At 53.0% G+C, this 18,251-nt stretch overlaps 2 protein-coding genes across 2 annotated transcripts; one reads left to right on the top strand and one right to left on the bottom strand.

Moving 5' to 3' along the window:
* Positions 1-2,954: 2,954 nt before the first annotated feature.
* LOC135303761 (olfactory receptor 5AR1-like) lies at positions 2,955-10,367 on the bottom strand. The gene is given in 11 exon segments (XM_064425889.1): positions 2,955-3,528; positions 4,238-4,352; positions 4,711-4,996; positions 6,036-6,269; positions 7,753-9,163; positions 9,165-9,228; positions 9,231-9,285; positions 9,288-9,431; positions 9,434-9,657; positions 9,660-9,740; positions 9,743-10,367. Coding segments are annotated over 7 exon segments (930 nt in total). The 5' UTR covers positions 9,885-10,367; the 3' UTR covers positions 2,955-3,528; positions 4,238-4,352; positions 4,711-4,996; positions 6,036-6,269; positions 7,753-8,943.
* Positions 10,368-15,834: 5,467 nt separating this feature from the next.
* LOC135303760 (olfactory receptor 8J2-like) lies at positions 15,835-16,830 on the top strand. Its single transcript, XM_064425888.1, has one exon. It carries the CDS (start codon positions 15,835-15,837, stop codon positions 16,828-16,830), a length of 996 nt encoding a protein of 331 aa, XP_064281958.1.
* Positions 16,831-18,251: the final 1,421 nt, after the last annotated feature.

The following is an 18,251-nucleotide window of genomic DNA, read 5'->3' as shown; positions in this document are numbered from 1 at the left end:
CGTCCTCCATCCCCCGCCCGTCCTGCCCCCGTCCCTCCCTGCTCCCCTGCCCACCCCGACCCCCCGACCTGCCCTCCGTCCTTGACCCACCCGACCACCCCTCTGTCCCCCTATTCCCGTCCTCTGTCCCCTCTGGTTCATTGCCCGCAGCCGCGGGGCTCGGGGCGCCGGAGAATAAAGCCCGGAGGGCCGGAGCCCGGCGCCCCCGCCGTCCCTGGAGCCCCCACACGGGGCCGGGCCCGCTCGGCGGGTCCCCCCACACCGGTCCAACACAGCGCCCGACAGCGCCGGGGCTCCGGCTGTCCCGACATCACACTGGGGGTCCCCGGGGAGGGGGGATCGGGGGGCGGGGGTGGGGGGGTCAGGCAGGGCCCCCTCCTGAGGAGGGGGCCCGGGGGGAGGGGGGTGGGTTAGGGGGGGCGGGGAGGGAGGGAGGGCCCCCTCCGGAGGAGGGGGTCCCTGGGAGGGGCTGGGGGGGCCCCCTCCGGAGGGGGGGGTCCGGGGCAGGGGGCGGGGCGGAGGGGGCACTCCCCCCTCCAGGCCCCGCCCCCCGCTCCGGACCCCCTCCCCCGGACGGGGCTGCCCCGGCCCCTCCCCGGGACCCCCTGCTCCGGACCGGGGCCCGGGGAGGGAGGGGGGACAGGACGGGAGGGGCCGTTTGTCTGTCCGGCGGTCTCTATGTGCGCTCACGCTGCAGAGTGACGTGACCCCCTCTGCCTCCCCCCCACCCCGCCCGCCCCCCCCTCCCTCCCCGGGCCCCGGTCCGGAGCAGGGGGTCCCGGGGAGGGGCCGGGGCAGCCCCGTCCGGGGGAGGGGGTCCCGAGCAGGGGGCGGGGCCTGGAGGGGGGAGTGCCCCCTCCGCCCCGCCCCCTGCCCCGGACCCCCCCCTCCGGAGGGGGCCCCCCCAGCCCCTCCCAGGGACCCCCTCCTCCGGAGGGGGCCCTCCCTCCCTCCCCTAACCCGCCCCCTCCCCCCCGGGCCCCCTCCTCAGGAGGGGGCCCTGCCTGACCCCCCCGCCCCCGCCCCCCGATCCCCCCTCCCCGGGGACCCCCAGTGTGATGTCGGGACAGCCGGAGCCCCGGCGCTGTCGGGCGCTGTGTTGGACCGGTGTGGGGGGACCCGCCGAGCGGGCCCGGCCCCGTGTGGGGGCTCCAGGGACGGCGGGGGCGCCGGGCTCCGGCCCTCCGGGCTTTATTCTCCGGCGCCCCGAGCCCCGCGGCTGCGGGCAATGAACCAGAGGGGACAGAGGACGGGGAGACAGGAGAGAGGGAGGAGGGGTAGGGAGAGGGGATCGGGGTGCGGAGGAAAGCGGGAGGAAAGGAAAGGAAAGGAAAGGAAAGGAAAGGAAAGGAAAGGAAAGGAAAGGAAAGGAAAGGAAAGGAAAGGAAAGGAAAGGAAAGGAAAGGAAAGGAAAGGAAAGGAAAGGAAAGGAAAGGAAAAAGGGAAAGGGAAAGGGAAAGGAAAAAGAAACGTGGACAGAGGAGGGAGACGGGGAATAGAAGGAATTAACGGGGTAGGAACAGGAGAGGAAGGAGTGGGGGGGGTTTGGGGGACAGAGGGAAGAGGGGGAAAGAGAGAAAAAGCAGGGGAGCACGGGGAGGAGGAAGGAGGGGTAGAGGGGGACAGGAGGGGAGGCCGAATGTCCCGCGCCGCTCCTGGGGAGCGCGGACACGGAGCCGCCGCCGGCACCGCGCTCGCAGTGAGCAAATGGCGGCGGAGGCGATTTCCGGGCTTTAAATCACCTCGGCCCCGCCCCGCGCAGCCGCGCTGGGGCCCCGCGCACCTGAGCCGAGTTTGCCCCGCGCACCTGAGCCGGGCCCGGCCCCGCCCCGCGGAGCCCCGGCCCCGCCCCGAGCCCCGCCCCTCAGATCCCCGGCCCCGCCTCTGAATCCGCCCCCGGGCCCCGCCCCACGGAGCCCTGGCCCCGCCCTTCGGAGCCTCAGTCACGCCCCTGGCCACGCCCCACGGAGCTCCGGCCCCCCTCCTCGGCGCTCTGGCCCCGGCCCCGCCCATCGGCCCCGCCCATCGGCCCCGCCCATCGGCCCCGCCCATCGGCCCCGCCCATCGGCCCCGCCCATCGGCCCCGCCCATCGGCCCCGCCCATCGACCCCGCCCATCGACCCCGCCCATCGACCCCGCCCATCGACCCCGCCCATCGACCCCGCCCCGCTCCTCCCGCCGGGGCCGGGTCGGCGCTGGAGAGGGCACCGGGAGCGGGCCTGCGCCCCGGGTCCTGCCGCTGTCCCGGGGTCCGGGCGGTGCCGGGGCCGGTGCCGGGCCCCGCAGGAGCCGCTCCGGGCCGGGCGCTGGGGCCGGCCCCGCCGGGGCTCCGGCAGCCCCGGAGCCGCGCTCGCCCCCGCCGGGCCGCTCCGCCCCGAGCCCCGGAGCCTCCCGGCTGCCGCCGGGCCCGAGCTGCCCCGCGCTCCCGGCAGCCCGGCCGGGGCTCGGCCGCGGCTCCGGAGCTCCGCGCGGCCCGGGGAGCCCGGCCGGGGCTGGGCCCGGGGCACGGGCTGGGCCCGGCCGGGAGAGCCCGCCCGGAGCACCCACACCGCCCTTGGCCTTTCCTCCAAGCCCACAAAATGCAGCGCTTAAATCGCTCGGTGAGGCCCCGACAGCGGCTGAGTGACCCCGGTTTGGAGACCCCCCAAACACAGGACACGGGCTCTGCTTCAAGCCTCTAAAATGCAGAATTTGGTCTCTCTGCGCTCCCAAATGCTGTCTGAGCACATTGGTTTCAAGCCCCCCAAACCTCTTTCTGTCTCTGTCTGTTCCTGGCCAAATGAGCCCCGTTCTGAGCCCCCAAAGCGCAGCTCTGGGTCTCTCTGTGAGCCCCAAGCTGCCCCCGTCCCTCGTGTGCGGAGCCCCAGGAGTGCCCCGGCCATGGGCAGACCCAGCTGGGCCCCAGCAGCAGCTCCCTCACCCCCAGTGGGATGGGGAAGAGGCCAGACACAAAAACCAGCTCAGAACAGTTTAATAATGGAAACCAGTCAAATACAATCATTTAATATTAATGACAACACACAGTATCAGTGAGAGCAACACGAGCAGTGAGAACAATGACAATAAAAAGGAGAGAAGTCATTCCACAGCCCCCCTTTAACATTAAAAATCCAAGATGTCATCCAGAGCACCACAAACTCCACTGTGGGGGATTTCCACATTCCTGTCATTTCCTCTGTGGTCAGTCCTGGGGATCTGTGGACCAAGGCAGGCACTGGCTGCTCCTCTGGGCAAGGGAACGGCTCCTGTGCTGTTCCCAAAAACAGAACCCCTGGAATTAGTGCCCTGGGAGCCCAGTCTGGCCCTTCCAGTCACTGGGGGTCACCCAGAGGGTCTTTACCAGCACAAAATGAAAATGAGCTCCTGGTCCAGTGCATTCCAGCAGGACTGGACACTCCTGGCCACGGTGACCAGTCCATGGAAGTTGGACCAGTGACAATCCAGGGGGATTTGAAGTTGGATTCTTGCAGATTTCATTGTGCAGAAGCTCCAGTTCTTTTTGGCTCCTCTTGTTTACATGTTTCCCTGCTGGAAGAGGTCAGTTAGTCTTTTGAATGGTCACATTGATAGAGACAGGGAAAACCAACCAGCATTCCCTGCACATCCCCATCACTTCCATGCCCACCTGCAGCGAGGGGTCAAAGGACAGGAGCCAGCCCAGCACAGGCTCAGAGGTGAGGCTTCCAGCCCAAACCATCCCAGGATGATTCCAGTCTCTCCCTGCACTAATTTTGCATTGTTTCCTCTCAAATTTAGATTATTTACTAAAGGAATAATTTTAAATTATTCCAGGAATAAAAAGGGAAGCATCAAACATACAAAGTTCATTCCCATGTCCATCAAATCATTCTTAACTGGAAACCTATTCCCTCATCTCTTTTCTTTTTAGCTTTCCTGGAAACCCTTAGGAATCCACAGTTTCTCTGAGATATCTACTGGACTAACTGGGGAATTGGCTCTGTCAGAAACCCAGGGGGGTTTACAACACTTGTTCCTCTGCATCTTTATCCCTTACCCAGGTTCCACCTAGAATGGTGCTGTGGGGGAAGTTTGGGATTACTGGAAATGGATCAGGTTCCAGTTGGGAAGCCCTCTGCTTCTCCACTCTTTCAAAATTCTTGGAATTACCCTCAAACATGCCCTAGAACACTGCTGTGAGAACACCAATCAGGGGAACATATGGAAAAGAGAAAACCACATCCAGCAGCAGCTGGAATGATCCCACTGCTGCTCTTACCTGGTGTCCAGGTGCTCCTGCCAGAGCTCCCAGCAGCCTCTGCCATTCCTCAGCAGGAGCTATGGAAGACATTCCTGCTGTCCATGGGTGAGGAGGCACTTTGGGATCTTCTTTGCTGTGCAATCAGACAAGAGTGCCAATGATGTTGTGGTCCCTTCCAAGCCACAGCAGCCCCAGATTCCATGGTGTGATCAGCACCTCTCCCAGCTCCATTCCAGGAACATCCTCCCACTGACCCGGGACTTCCCCCTCCTCTTTTTGCTCCACACAGGGATGTGTGGCCGAGTGCCACAGGCATGGGACACCTCAGCATTCCCTGGGGATGCCATTCAAGGCTGAACTTGTGGCCTCAGAGCTCTGCAATGACCGCTCAGCCCAATTCCAGTTGGGAATGTCCCAAGCAGCAGTGTGGGGTGTTTGCTCCCTCTCCCACCCAGCCACTGGGACAGCTCACATGGAATGTCACAACTTACTGGGTCTGGAATTCCTGGCTCAACAGGCAGGTGGTGGAATATCCTCTCCTGGGAATACCCAGGATATCAGGAGGGTCCCTGGAAGTCACAGGTCAGAGGCAGAGCCAGATGAACAATCCTGAACTGGTTTTCAGGGGATGCATCCCCAGCCTGTGGCTGCAACAACTCCAAAGCTGTTCCACTTGGGACAGCCAGGGAAAACATCCCCACCATGGATTTCTGACAGGAAAAGCCTCACAGCTCCAGGATACTTGGCTCCCAAATCCAGCCAGCACTCCAACAGGCTCTAAGGAATAAACAACAAGAAAAACCATCTCAGGGTGCACACCATGAGCTGGGCACCACATTCCTCACTGCAACTGGGCTGTTCCCACATCTCTGTGACAGTTGGGAGCATCCCCATTTCCTCATTCCTCCATTCAGGAGAAAGAGCCCTGAACATCCAGTGTGCAATCCCAACAACCCAGGGAAAACCACCTCACTCAGGGAAATGTAATGCCCGGTTTTGGAAAAAACCAAATAGCAGAACTGGAAACATTTCCAGGCATGGAGCCTCCCAGGTGTGGAAATGCAGCTCCCAGGCTTCTCCCCATGGAAGCCCCAAACTTGCCCAGGACTGGGCTCAGGGAGAAAACCCCACCCATTCCACCAGCCTGGCACAGAGCAGATTCCAGGCACACCCCAGGAGGGTGTCCCTGACCATGGCAGGGTGTTAAACAGGAAGATGTATAAGGTTCCTTCCAACCCAGACCATTCCAGGAGTTTAAGGCTACTTAAACTTGATTTGAGCCCCTTCCCAGCTCACAACTCCCTCCCAAGCCTCATCCTCTGGGCTGCCTTTCCCAGACCTCGCTGGGAAGGGAAGCAGTGGCTCCTCTCCCCAGACACACCCACTGCCAGTGGCTGTGCCCTGCCCAAAACCACCGGCTGACACAGGGCTCATCCACTGTCTTGGCTGTTTTCCATAGTCCAGCATTCAGGGACTCCAGAGCTGGACAATCAGGATCAATCCCAGGTTCCAGGCACTGGCACCAAGCAGCTGCTGTGCTGGAAGGGCCAATTTCAGAGGCTCCTCTCCCCTCAGCTGGGAATTCAGTGCTGGAAAGGGCCTGGCAGTGACTGTGGATTTATCTGTTCCTATGGATTCATCCCCAACATTTGCTGCCAAGTGCTGCTGGAGCATCTCCCCCAGAAAAAAGCTGTGCTCAAGGTTGACTAAGCAGGGAGAAAAAACCCCACAGGACTCAATTCCTGCACAGCCCAGACCTGACACTTTGGCTCATATGGGAAACAGATGGGAAATGCAGAACCAAGTTCAGTCCTACCTGTAAGCAATTCCCAAGGAGCTGAGAGCCCTCCAATGAAACCCTGGCTCAGAACAAGCCTCTCCTGCCTGTGCCATTGATCCAGGTGAGCACAGGTGCTCCAGCTGGGAGTGACAGTTCCGTGGAAGGCAGCATCTCCCACCTGGACCTGTGCCTTCCCCAGCCTTTGGTGGCCGCTGTCTCCATCCTCCCACACCTCCTCCTCTTCCTCCTGGCAGGGCTGGCTCCCTCATCCTGCAGAGCAAGCACAGGGACAGTCAGCAGCCTGCTCATGCCAGCCTGGGCAGCAGGGACGGGCTGGTGGCACCCTCTGGATGTCACCCCTGTGCCTGGCCTGTCCCTGCTCCGCGGCCCATTCCCGTTCCTGGCTGGCATCTCCTTGGCACGGGATGTTGAACCACAAACGTTTGCTCTGGGGGCTGGGGCAGCACAGACTGCCCGAGGCCGTGGGCAAAGCTCCTGCTCCCACAGCCTCTGCTCCCACAGCCCTGCTGGGGCTGCACAGGGCAAAGGGAACTCCTCAGCTCCTGCTGGAACTTCCCTCCTGTGCCCACAAACCAGAGAAACCGTGGCTGCTCCATCCCTGGAAGTGTCCAAGGCCGGGCTGGATGGGGCTTGGGGCACCCTGGAATAGTGGAAGGTGTCCCTGGACTGAACTCAGCAATTCCTGGATTTTCCTGTGGCTGAGCTCATATTGCTGTGGCCTGAACATTTTGAACACTGACCAGTTCCTGCCCAAATATCAAAACTAAGCATTTTCAGTCACATTCCATTTATTCCCCTTTCCCATTGTTATTTATGTGACATTCATTATTGTTGCAGCAATAGAAATAAACAGGAGTGGAAATTTGAGAAACAAAGGACAATAAAAATGGCTTTTGTAGCACATTTTTCTTGAGAAATCAATTGTATTTTTGCAACAGCACTTCAATTTCAATGGGAGCAAGAGATAAATCCACTTGGAGGGGGATAAGAGATAAATCCTGCACTTGGAGGGCCCATTGTTCTGACCCAGCTGGGCGGGTACAGAAAGGGTCTGAGCAGTGAGGGCGGTGCAAGGACCAGCACAGGATCCCAGCCCAGCACGGCTCAGCCAAATCCCACGTACGGCCAATCCAGGGCATCCTCCTTCAGGGAAACAGGAGAGCCTCCAGATCCTGACAGCCCTGCACAGCTGAGGAAAACTCAGAACCCTCCAAAGCTGTGTCCCCCCACACTGTGCGCCCTCCGGAAAGCCAGACGGCAATGAAAGCACCTGGGGAGCACTGGCAAGGAAAGCTGCTGGAACCGCTCCCATTTCCCACGTGCATTTTACAATCCATTTTATTCGCCTGGGACTTTCCCCACCTTCACTGCCGATTGCTCCACTGTCACCTCACAGCACTCCTTCTCTCCCCCGCACATTAACTCATATTTTACTCCAAAATGTTCATTTTGCACCCCACAGAATCCGCCCCGGAGCGACGCCCCGGGCCCCCCACGGCTGAGGCGGCTCCGGTGCCGGCAGCTCCCGGGCCAGCCCCGGTCCCCGCTCGGGGCCGTTCCCGGTCCCCGCTCCCGGCCGTTCCCGTTCCCGCTCGGGGCTGTCCCCGTTCCCGCTCGGGGCTGTCCCCGTTCCCGCTCGGGGCTGTCCCCGTTCCCCGCTCGGCGCTGTTCCCGTTCCCCGCTCGGGGCCGTCCCCGGTCCCCGCTCGGGGCTGTTCCCGTTCCCCGCTCACCTCCGAGCCCGGCCCCGCCGCTCCCGGCTCCGCCATGGCCGCTCCCGGCTCCGCGCCTGCGCTCCCGGCTCAGCGGCCGCGGTTCCTGCCGGGAGCGGCCCCGGCCGAGAGCCCCGCGGCCTCGCACGGCCAGTGCCCGTCGTTGTCCCGGTCCCGCTCCAGCTCCATGTCCCGCTCCCGGTGCCGGCGGAGCCGCGGGAAGGGCCCGGAGCGCTCGGAGCTGCAGTACCGAGCGTGTCCACAAGGCGGCAGCACTGAGGGTGTATCGGCCACCGCGCATGCGCAGAGGTTTTCGGGGCGCAATAAATCTCAATTTCGGTGAATCCCAGATCCCGGATTGCGGGTGTTCCAGCGGGAGCAGGGAGAAAGAACCCCGCGTACACAGAGCTGTTTCTAGGTCCTTCTCACAGACCATTTTGTCTTACCTCTTCGCTCCTTTATTTTTTCATTTATGTACACAAACGTTTTATTTGTATTTTCAAACCCTACAGATCCATATTCAGAATTTCTTACAGTCTAAAATCCTGACTATAACACAGCAGGGACACGGGCTTATTTTAAAATCAATTTATATATAAATCAAGATTGTTTCTCAATATATAGAAAATTAGAATCTTTGCAGTTTTAAGTATTTCGCACACAAACCCCTCAATAATTTTCTGGCATTTTTTGGGCTGTAGCCTCCCTTGGGTTTTAGGAGGACCTCTCCTGACCCCCCTCATCCCTCACTCACCTGGCTCCTCCTCCACAGACCTTGGGGTGTCCCAATGACACCATCACCCCCTCGACTCCCTTTTTTTTCTCTCCTGGAGCAGGCACAAAATGAGTCCAAGTGCCTTGGCCAGCAGCTTGGTGCTTCCATAAAAGCCCTTTCCACATGGACATTCCCTCAAAAAAGTGGGGAATATCAAGGGAGGGCAGGGCAGCTCCCTGAAGGGTTGGAATCTCCAGTTCCTGTCCTGCAGCACAGGGAGTGTCCCTGAGGATGGGACATCTCCGACCCTGGCTCTGCTCTGCCACATTCCCCCTCGGTTCCTGCGCTCCAGACAATGCCAGGAGATGTCTCCTCCCTTCCCTGCAGTGCTGCTGCAGGGACACCATGGCACCAACGGCCTGGAAGATGAGTCTGGACTGCGACCCTGGGATCCTGAGGGTCCTGATATCCAACCTCTCTTCCTGAGGGTCCAAAATCTAACACGCCTCATCGCAGCAGGGTTGTCCTCTCCTTTCAGCTGACCAGGAGCCATGGATGGACCGGGCAGTGAGGATCCGACTTTCTGTTCTCCTCATGACATTCCTCAAGTCTGTGTTCCTGAGGCCATAGAGGAACGGGCTCGGCACGGGGACAGTGACGGAAAACCCCAGGGAGATGAGCTTGTCCTGCTCCAGGGAGCAGCTGGAGACGGGCGCAGGTGAGGGTGGAGCTGCCGTGGGACAGAGCGACAGAGGCCAGGTGGGAGGCGCAGGTGGATGAGGCCTCATCCGCAGGACGGCAGCCAGGACGGACAGGGAGGACACCAGGATGAACCTGGATGGGCCGTGGTGCTCAGCACATTGAGCCCCACCACGGCCTCGCTGGCGCGGGTGTCGGAGCAGGACAGGGCCAGCAGCGCAGGCCTGTCACAAACGAAGTGCTCGATGGCCTGGGAGTGACAGAATGGGACGTGGAACATGGAAATATGGTGTGGAGAGTGGAGCTGAGCACTCCGGCCAACACCCCAATGCAAATCCTCTGGGATGTGAGCACGGAGTAGCGCCGGGGCCTGCAGGTGGCCATGTAGCGGTCGTAGGCCATGGCGGCCGGCACGTGGCACTCGCTGGTGGCCCAGGTGGCGAAGGAGAAGAGCTGGGTGATGCCCCTCATGAAGGAAATCACCAAAAAATCCCTCAGGCTCCGGGGGATGATGTGCAGGAGCAGCAGATGTCCAGCAGGGACAAGTGGCTCGGGAAGAAGTACATGGGGGTGCGGAGGCGCGGATCGACACGATGACTCCCAGACTTCCTAGGACAGTGACCACGTAGAGGGCAAGGAACAAGACAAAAAACATCACCTGCAGATCTGCTTGGGTGGTGAAGCCCAGGAAAATAAATTCAGATGCAAACATCTCATTTTCTCCAGTCATACTGAACATTTTATATGAGCAGTTCAGCTGCTTTCTGTCTTTAGATTGAAGTGTTTAATGCACATAAATCCATTGATAATGATAAGAATGTTAATTTTTTGTCAAGCAGTTACAAAACCTTCAGTCAATAAAAGGTAAATTCTTCTTGAAAGAGAAAAAACACAAGTTCCTGGCACCACTATCCCTTTCCAGGGGAAGCAGGGGCATATTCAAGTCTAAGAAGGGAAATACCGTACCAAAATAAATAAATCATAAATAAGTTTCAACGCTTCCTCCTAGTTCTTGTCAACCCACTGACACATGGAATTCCATTATTTTCCTGATAATTCCTGAGAAAATGAAATTACTTCTCATATTTTGACCATTCCCTATCCAGCCTGAGCACTTGAGGAATAAATACCAGCTCCCTGTGTGCCAGGAAGAGATTTTCTAGGTGAAAGCATTGGAAAATGGGACTTCCCTTAGTGTATTTTCTCCTGGTGCAGGAATAAGAGCTGGGATTTATCTTACCTCACTTAGTTTTAGATGTGATGCTTGATTTGGAGGTAAAAGATAAATTCATGTTCCATCTTGCTGTTCACCAGGGAGAGATCAGCAGCTTCTAAACCCCACTCTACAACAGACAGAATAAAAAAAAAAAGATGGATTTTTCTCCTGGATAACTCTGGCTTGACAGAGTTGCACCAGAGAGTAAACCAAGAGTAGGCACTGCTGGCTCCTGACAAATGGATCCAAACCTGGAAATCCTCATTATTGCTTGAGCCTTGGGTGAAGGGCTGAGTTCACCCCCAGAACTTGACGTCCCTTTCAGGTGTTCCATGGTCTCCTGGAGTTACTAAGGAGGATTTAGAGCCGCTTTTCATTATCCTCATGAAGATGACAGAGGTGTTAAAAATAAGGAAAACCAAACATTTTTGGGCCTGAATTTCCCCTTAGAGGCAGAATCCACCTGCTGCCATCAGAGAATTTACCTCAATTTCTTGTTTAACTAAAGTCCAGCCTCACTTTTTCTTACTTAACCAACCAACTTTACTTTGTGTGATGGATTGGACACCTGGAATGGTAATAAATTCAGTTAAAATCCATGGGTTATATTTTCTTCCTGCTGAGAAGCAGGTGGTTGGTGTGGAATTATTAATGGAGTGTTCATCCCATCCTCCTGTGGTGAGGATCTCCATTGTGGCACCCAAATTCCAGGAAATCTTTGGGCAAAGCAGTAGAAGAGCTTCCAATGAGCTGCCCTAAGATTCACCAAGATTACCCCATCCAGCCTGGCCCTAAACACTTCCAGGCATGGGGCAGCCACAGCTTTTCTGGGAAATCCATTCCAGGGCCTCACCGCCCTCTCAGGGAAGGATTTATTCTAAATATTCCATCTAACTTCACCTGAAGGATTCAGACAGCCCGAGGTATCAGCTGAAAATTGTCCTAAGACAAAAAATAAAGTGTAGTTTAAAGCACAGTTTCCAAATGTGAGAACTTCAAACACCCAATATTTTCAACAGGCTCAGGAGCTGACACTTGGGAAATAAATTATCCAGGTGGGATCAGGAACACAGTGCCATTGTTTTATTTATTGCCTACTTCTCAGTTTCCTGAGCAAGAACAAGGCACGTTGCTACCCAAGGCTTACAGGAAAAAAGGGGATTTTATGTAAAATAAAAAGGAGATCATGTTCCCAGCAATGTCCAGTAGATGGTGGTGACATACAGGAAATACTGATGGATATTTTTTAACCTTTTTCCCTTTTTAGTTCTCAGTTTCATACCTTAAAAGGATTTTTATGGTTCTTTAACATCGCTCAGGATTGACCATGGTGCACCAAAGGAGCAAAAATAAATTGTTCATGTAAAACCAGGAATTAAATTAATTTGGAAGTAGATTAAATGCAACTTTTTACAAGGAAAGGATTTTTTCTGACAACAAAAACCAGGTTGATTTGTCATCCTTGCAAGCACCAAGTTTTCATCCAGAATGTGGAGAAATAAGGGAGCTGCAGTTTTGGTCGGGAGTTATTTCTTGCCTAAAATTTGGACTTTTTAAATAATTATCACCCTTCATCTTCTAATTTCAGGTTTTCAGGTTTTTTCTTGTTTTGCTTTGTTATTATTCCCTTCTCCCCACTGCCAAAGGGCAAATCTCTGGATACAAACTCCACTGATAATATTCCTGACTTGTTTTTGGCAAACCACCAGGGGCATAAAGAGGAAAACTAATTAGAGCTTTGTTTGAAGGCTTTGAAAGGCAGAAATTGGGGGTGGAAAAAGGACAGGGCAAAGGTGACTGGTTCAACTGAACCTGGAAATTTACCCAGTTTTCAAATATGAAGCTATTTATTAATAAATTCATTGACTTGACTTATGGGTGATATCTCATTATCTCCAAACTGTGTTAAAATTGCAAATTAATCCATTTAGAATGTTGTCCTTCCATCTTTCCCAGAAAGGCTTTTCATGGGAGCTGCCTCCCTGATCCAGCCCAGAAATCACAGAAGTCAGGAATGTGTCATGTGTTAGACCCACGTAACCTTTATACAGGGGATCCTGACACCTTTCACACAATCCTGGAATGGTTTGGGATGGGAGGAACCTGAAGGATCATCCAGTGCCACCCTGCTGCCATGGGCAGGGCCACCTTCCACTAGCCCAGGGTGCTCCGAGCCCCATATCCATAAATACATATGGGTAAAAATGGTTAACTTGCCATCCAAGGCCAGAGATCTCCTAGATGTCTGTCCTTTCTGATCCAAAATCATAAATATATATTCAAATCCAATATCAAATATACATTATCCCTTATATTTATACATAAAATGCAAAACATTATTGGGTTAAATGTGTGCACCAACACCTACATGTTACTGGATTTTCTTCTCCCTCACAAACCTCCATGAATCCCACTTCATTTCCAGCTGAAACCAAGGTATGGATGAGAGCCCTGGCATGAGGGAAGAAAAAAAAAGGGCCAGACAGAATTCCCTGTCCCTGATAACACAACAAATCAGAATAAAAGGATTAAAGATAAAAATCCAATTCTTACCTCACCAGAGGAGCATCGGGATCAGAAGGTTCATTGAGGAACCCTCTCCATCAGCAAAACATCCTTTAATAGAAATATAATTTAATTTTTATAGTGAACATAACTTTACTTCAGGGTCAGGGAGGGGGGGTTTGCTCCAGGTATCCCCTGCAAACAGCTCAGGCTGTCCTGGATGGATCCCTGGAGCAGCCAGCTGGGATTACAGGGGGTGAGGGCTGATCCAAGCCTCCAGGTAAGGAATGAGCCCAAAAGGCTTCCAGGCTGCTCCTGGCCTAGCACTGGGAGGTCTGTACAGGACCCACCTGCCAGAACATGACCCAGAGTCCATTAAACCTTCTTATTCTGCTCCAGGTATTCCCAGGAATATCTCAGCTGCCCACAAAGTAGAGTTTGGGTCCACAGGTGGGATTTATCAGTTATCAATGACACATCCCATGATATCTTAGGTGGAATTAGAGGGATCAAGAGACTGCAGGCAGGCTGGAAGAGGATGTGCCATGTGTCATGTACACAGAATCCTGGAATGGTCTGGGTTGGAAAAGGCCCTAAAGATCACCCAGTTTGTGCTGATGTTTTGGTTGGGTGTAGCTCTGCAAAAACAACACTTTAACATCAGTGTTGGAATTTGGTGAGTTTCCATACCAAAATTTCACCACTGGCTCCCATTAGTTCCTGCTTTATTCCCCATCCCTCAGGCACAACTACAAACACCCCCCCTTTTCTCAAAATAATAAATAAAACCAGGAAATCCAGTTATTTTCATAAGAAACTTTTGAAACTTAGAAAAGAATGACCAAGAAGGCAAAACAGCTTGTAAAAGTTAAATAATTATCAGGTAATTAAGTATAAACCTTTGAACTGTTTATCACTCAATCCTTCCTCTGCCTTTGTGCATTTTCCAAGAAATCTGGCAATTTTTGCTTTCCATGAGTATTTCTGCTCCATTTCTTTGTCATTGACCCAATCAGATCTATTTTATCATTTTCCAGGACTGTATTGCACCAAATCACCACTGGCTTCCTCAAAGTCCTTATTTTCCCACCTTCCAGCTTGCTTCATAAATCAGAATCAGATTTATTCCAAGCTTCTTGATGTTCTCTGAGCCAAGACTGCAAACCACCCAGACAGCTGGTGACACTGAGGCAGGTCCAAGGTTGATCTAAATTCTATTTTTTTTTTTAAATCGGGTATTTATTTAATTATTAATCCGGTCTATCAAATTGTTATATATCATTCACAGTGGATAAAGTTCACATAGATAAATTAATGTTTTATACCTTTATGAGCTCCATCAGGCTGAAACATCCAAAAACCAACTCAATCCTGGTCAGGGCTGGATTTGTGATCAAGACAAGGCGCAGATTAAAGGAATCCAGAGATGTGCAGATGTTGTTCACCTGGCAACCAGGACTTCTGCAGAGGGAGCAACCTCCTTGGGCTGAGCTTAAATAGAGTTTGTGGGTCAAGGTGTGGATGGAGCCCCCAGATGGGCTGATTAATGCAAATTAGTTCACTCTGGGACAGTTAATCACTGTCTGAAGGTGCCCAGAGTTGCCTGCCCAGCTGTGGACATCTGGGCTGCAGATACCTCACCTTGGATAATCCCATCCTTGAAGGAAAACTGGCCTGCCTGGTGTGCACAGAGGGAGAGCAGCAGCTCCAGAGCTGGAGGTGCTTTGTGTGACACCTGGGGACCCTCCGACCACCGGTCACTGCTGGTGCCACGTGTCCATGTGAGGTGGTGGCTCATCCATGTGATGGACTTGAGATCCCTGAAGCACAATCGATTTCAGAATTCCATTCTGTCCCTTTTTTCCTCCCCTCTTTTCTTTGTTTATGTGCTGTGCCATGAGGAGCCCTGAGGGTTTTGTCCCAGGAGAGCAAAGGGAACATATTTACAGCCCTGTCACCCACAGGCTCAGAGTTGGAGTCAGGGAAGAAGCACATCCCTCTCCACATCAGCCTGGATGTTCTCTGCTGTGTTTGGGGTAAACCCTTGGCTCCCACCACCACAGCGAGGGCACAGGAGGAGCTGTAAATCCAAGAGAAAGAAGTTGGGTTCCTTCTTCATGTCCTCTTATCCTCTTCTTTGGGGCTGTGCTGGAAAACAGCCTTCCAAAAGAAGGATTTTTTATAATAAATGGGAGTAATAGCTTCTGCAAATTGGTTTTTGTTTTCCTTAGGCAGCTAAAGCAAGATAAATGGATTTATGGAAGTGATAAGGACAATTCTTATTTAGTTATAAAGAATTGTCAGAAGAATGCAGTTGTTAACAAATCAGCCTTTGGAATTGGATTGTTTTAAAATTCATTCCCATTCAAAGTAAGCTTTATCTTAATTCCCATGGTTTTTGGATGTTTCAGCCTGCAGGAGCTCAGAAAGGTATAAAATGTGAATTTATCCATGTGATTTTTATCCATTGTGAGTGATATATATTATAACAGTTTCATGGACTGGATTAATAATTAGAAGCAAAGGAAAAATATTCTTTATGTGGTGTAATCTGGGATTTCACTGGCACTGGGACTTTCTCCCATTCCAGGTTTACATTATCTCCAAAGAGATTCCTCTAAGGTGCCTCCTGAAACAAATTTCTTTCAAACCAAAAGGGAATATACATCTGATTCTTTTCTTCATTGTTAATTAACATGTGCCAGAATAAATCCATGATTTTATGTATCCAAGCACAAAATAGCATATTTTCCATCTGTGTTTCTTTAAGCTCTCTGTTCTTTTCTAGGCACCTCAACTGATAAATTAAAAAGTATAGAATTTATGTTTGGAAAATATATGGAATATACCAATGTATGGCAATCAAAACTGTGATTAATTGGAGTTAAATATGACCCAAAAAGTGAAACTCTGGATTTTACAATTTTTATGTATTTCTTCCCTTTGCCTCAGCAGGTAACACCTGGCCATGGGAGGAAATTACACACAGCCCAAATTCATCCTGCTGGGAATTACAGACACTCCCTGGGCGCAGGCCCCTCTTTTTGGGCTCTTTCTGTTGATTTACATCGTCACTTTGGTGGGGAACATCGGGCTCATGGTCCTGGTTTGGGTGGCTCCCAGCCTCCACACCCCCATGTACTTCTTCCTCACCCACTTTTCCCTGGCCGACGTCTGCTATTCCACCGTCATCTCCCCCAAAATGCTCACAGACCTGTTATTTGGGGATAAAACCATTTCCTGGGCCGGCTGCGTGACACAATTCCACCTCTTTGCTCTCTTTGTCACGGCCGAGTGTCACCTCCTGGCCGCCATGGCCTACGACCGGCACGTGGCCGTCTGCCACCCGCTGCGCTATGTCGTGGTGGTGTCCCCCCGGGCCTGCTGGCAGCTGGTGGCCTGGTCCTACCTCGTGGCCTCCCTCAGCGCCCTCCTCTACACCGGCTGCACGTTTGGGGGCTCCTTCTGTGGGCCCCGCCGCGTCGACCACTTCTTCTGCGACACCATCCCCGTGCTGAGGCTGGCGTGCTCCGACACGCGCGGCAGCGAGGCTGCCATCTTCGCCCTGGCCACCGCCAACGGGCTGGGCACCAGCGTGGTCATCCTGCTCTCCTACGGCCGCATCCTCCACACCGTGCTGGGGATGCGCTCGGCGCCCAGCAGGGCCAGAGCCTTCCGCACCTGCGCCTCCCACCTGGTGTCCGTGTCCGTGTTCTACGGCTCCCTGTTCTTCATGTACCTGCAGCCGGCGTCACGGCACGGCAGCCGAGACAAGGTGGCCTCTGTCTTCTACACCGTGGTCAGCCCCATGATCAACCCTTTCATCTACAGCCTGAGGAACAAGGAGGTGAAGGCAGCGCTGGGGAAGTGCAGGAGGAGGATGTTAAACCTCTGCCGGCATCAGAGAAGTGCAGCTCGTGGCATCAGGGAGTCCTGGAATGGTTTGAGTTGGAAGGGACCTTAGGGATCACCTGGTCCTACACTCCATGGGCAGGGACACCTTCCACTACACCAGGCAGTTCCAAATCCCATCCAACCTGGCCTAGAACTCTTTCAGGCATGGGGCAGCCACAGCTTCTCTGGGAAACCTGTGCCAGAGACTTCCAACCCTCACAGGGAAGAATTTCTTCCCAGAATCCCATCTAAACCCACTCTCAGCTTAAAGCCATTCCCTCTTCTGCCACTCCATGCCCTTGTGGAAGCAAACTGTTCCTCTAAAGCAAGAATTAAAAAGTTAAATTAAATTACATGGATTTTTCCCTGATCCTCAGAGTTTAATATAAGTTCTTCCACAGTTCCTCACAAAACTCAATTACAATATTTATCCTGGAGAAATAGACCCCACAGTCCTTCCATATTCCTTGGAAGGAAACAGGAGTGGGAGCCTCAAACTTGAATTTCCTTTGTGGCCACAAGGCTGTGGGAAGAAATCACCCAGAATTATTTCAGGCTATTATTCCAATTAAACCTTTCTTTCTCCCAGGAAAAACAAATCACAGCTTTATTGGTTTATAACTTATTTGCACTGATCAATATGTATTTTTCTTGCAATATTATTGTCCTTATCTCTAAACTCCAATAAAATTCCTCATTGTTACCTGTGAGTTATTTATTAGAGCCAAGCTGCTGGGGTGGGAAGGAGCATTTGGGAAGAATAAGAGTATTTTAAAATTTGTTTGATAAATGAGTAAGATAAAAGGCTTTAAAAGTGCAAATTTTTTATGACTTTGAGGGATAAGAAGCTGATGCAAGTCAGGATCTCAAGATATACCTTGGAATGTCAAGGAGAATGCAAAACACATATTGAAAACCTAACAGATGCATTTCACTCAAACTTTAAGCACTTAAGTGTCTTGGTTTCCATAGATGAAAGAATCCTCAATACCTGATCTATGGATAGTTGGGAACTGTTTGGGTCTGGAAAAGGCCCTAAAAAGCCAAAACAACAGTTCTCCAAATTATGGCTCAATAAAGAAGGTACAACACTGGGGAGAGACCAGCAATCCTTCATCTTTTCCTGGCAAGCACTTAGAATGGAAAAAACCTCCTACTTTCTGCTCATCCTAACAAATTCCAAAGGATAAATATCCTCTGTTGTTTTTGAGGGCAAACTGAGTGCAATCCTGCAAACTTCTTTCACAGTTCAGATAGTCTGGATAAACTCAGCAGACACTTCCCCCTCTCCCTCCTCTTCTCCTCACCCCTTATATTGGTTGTCCCTCACCTGCTGACACCTTTGGGGGGTGGGATGAGTTTGGACTCTGCAGAGGGATAAACCCTGGCTGTGGCAGGGAAAGGTGGAAGTAGAAAACTTTTCCCTTTGGTGTTGTGTTGTAGATGTTGTATTGTGAGGAGTTACATGAGAACTCACTTCTGTTTGAAAAG

The sequence above is a fragment of the Passer domesticus genome, chromosome 6 (genome assembly GCF_036417665.1).
Source record: "Passer domesticus isolate bPasDom1 chromosome 6, bPasDom1.hap1, whole genome shotgun sequence".
Taxonomy (NCBI): domain Eukaryota; kingdom Metazoa; phylum Chordata; class Aves; order Passeriformes; family Passeridae; genus Passer; species Passer domesticus.
This window is presented reverse-complemented; position numbering and strand designations above follow the sequence as displayed.

Coding starts and splice junctions, on each gene's coding strand:
- LOC135303760 (XM_064425888.1), top strand. CDS start 15,835: ATGGGAGGAAATTACACACAGCCCAAATTCATCCTGCTGGGAATTACA.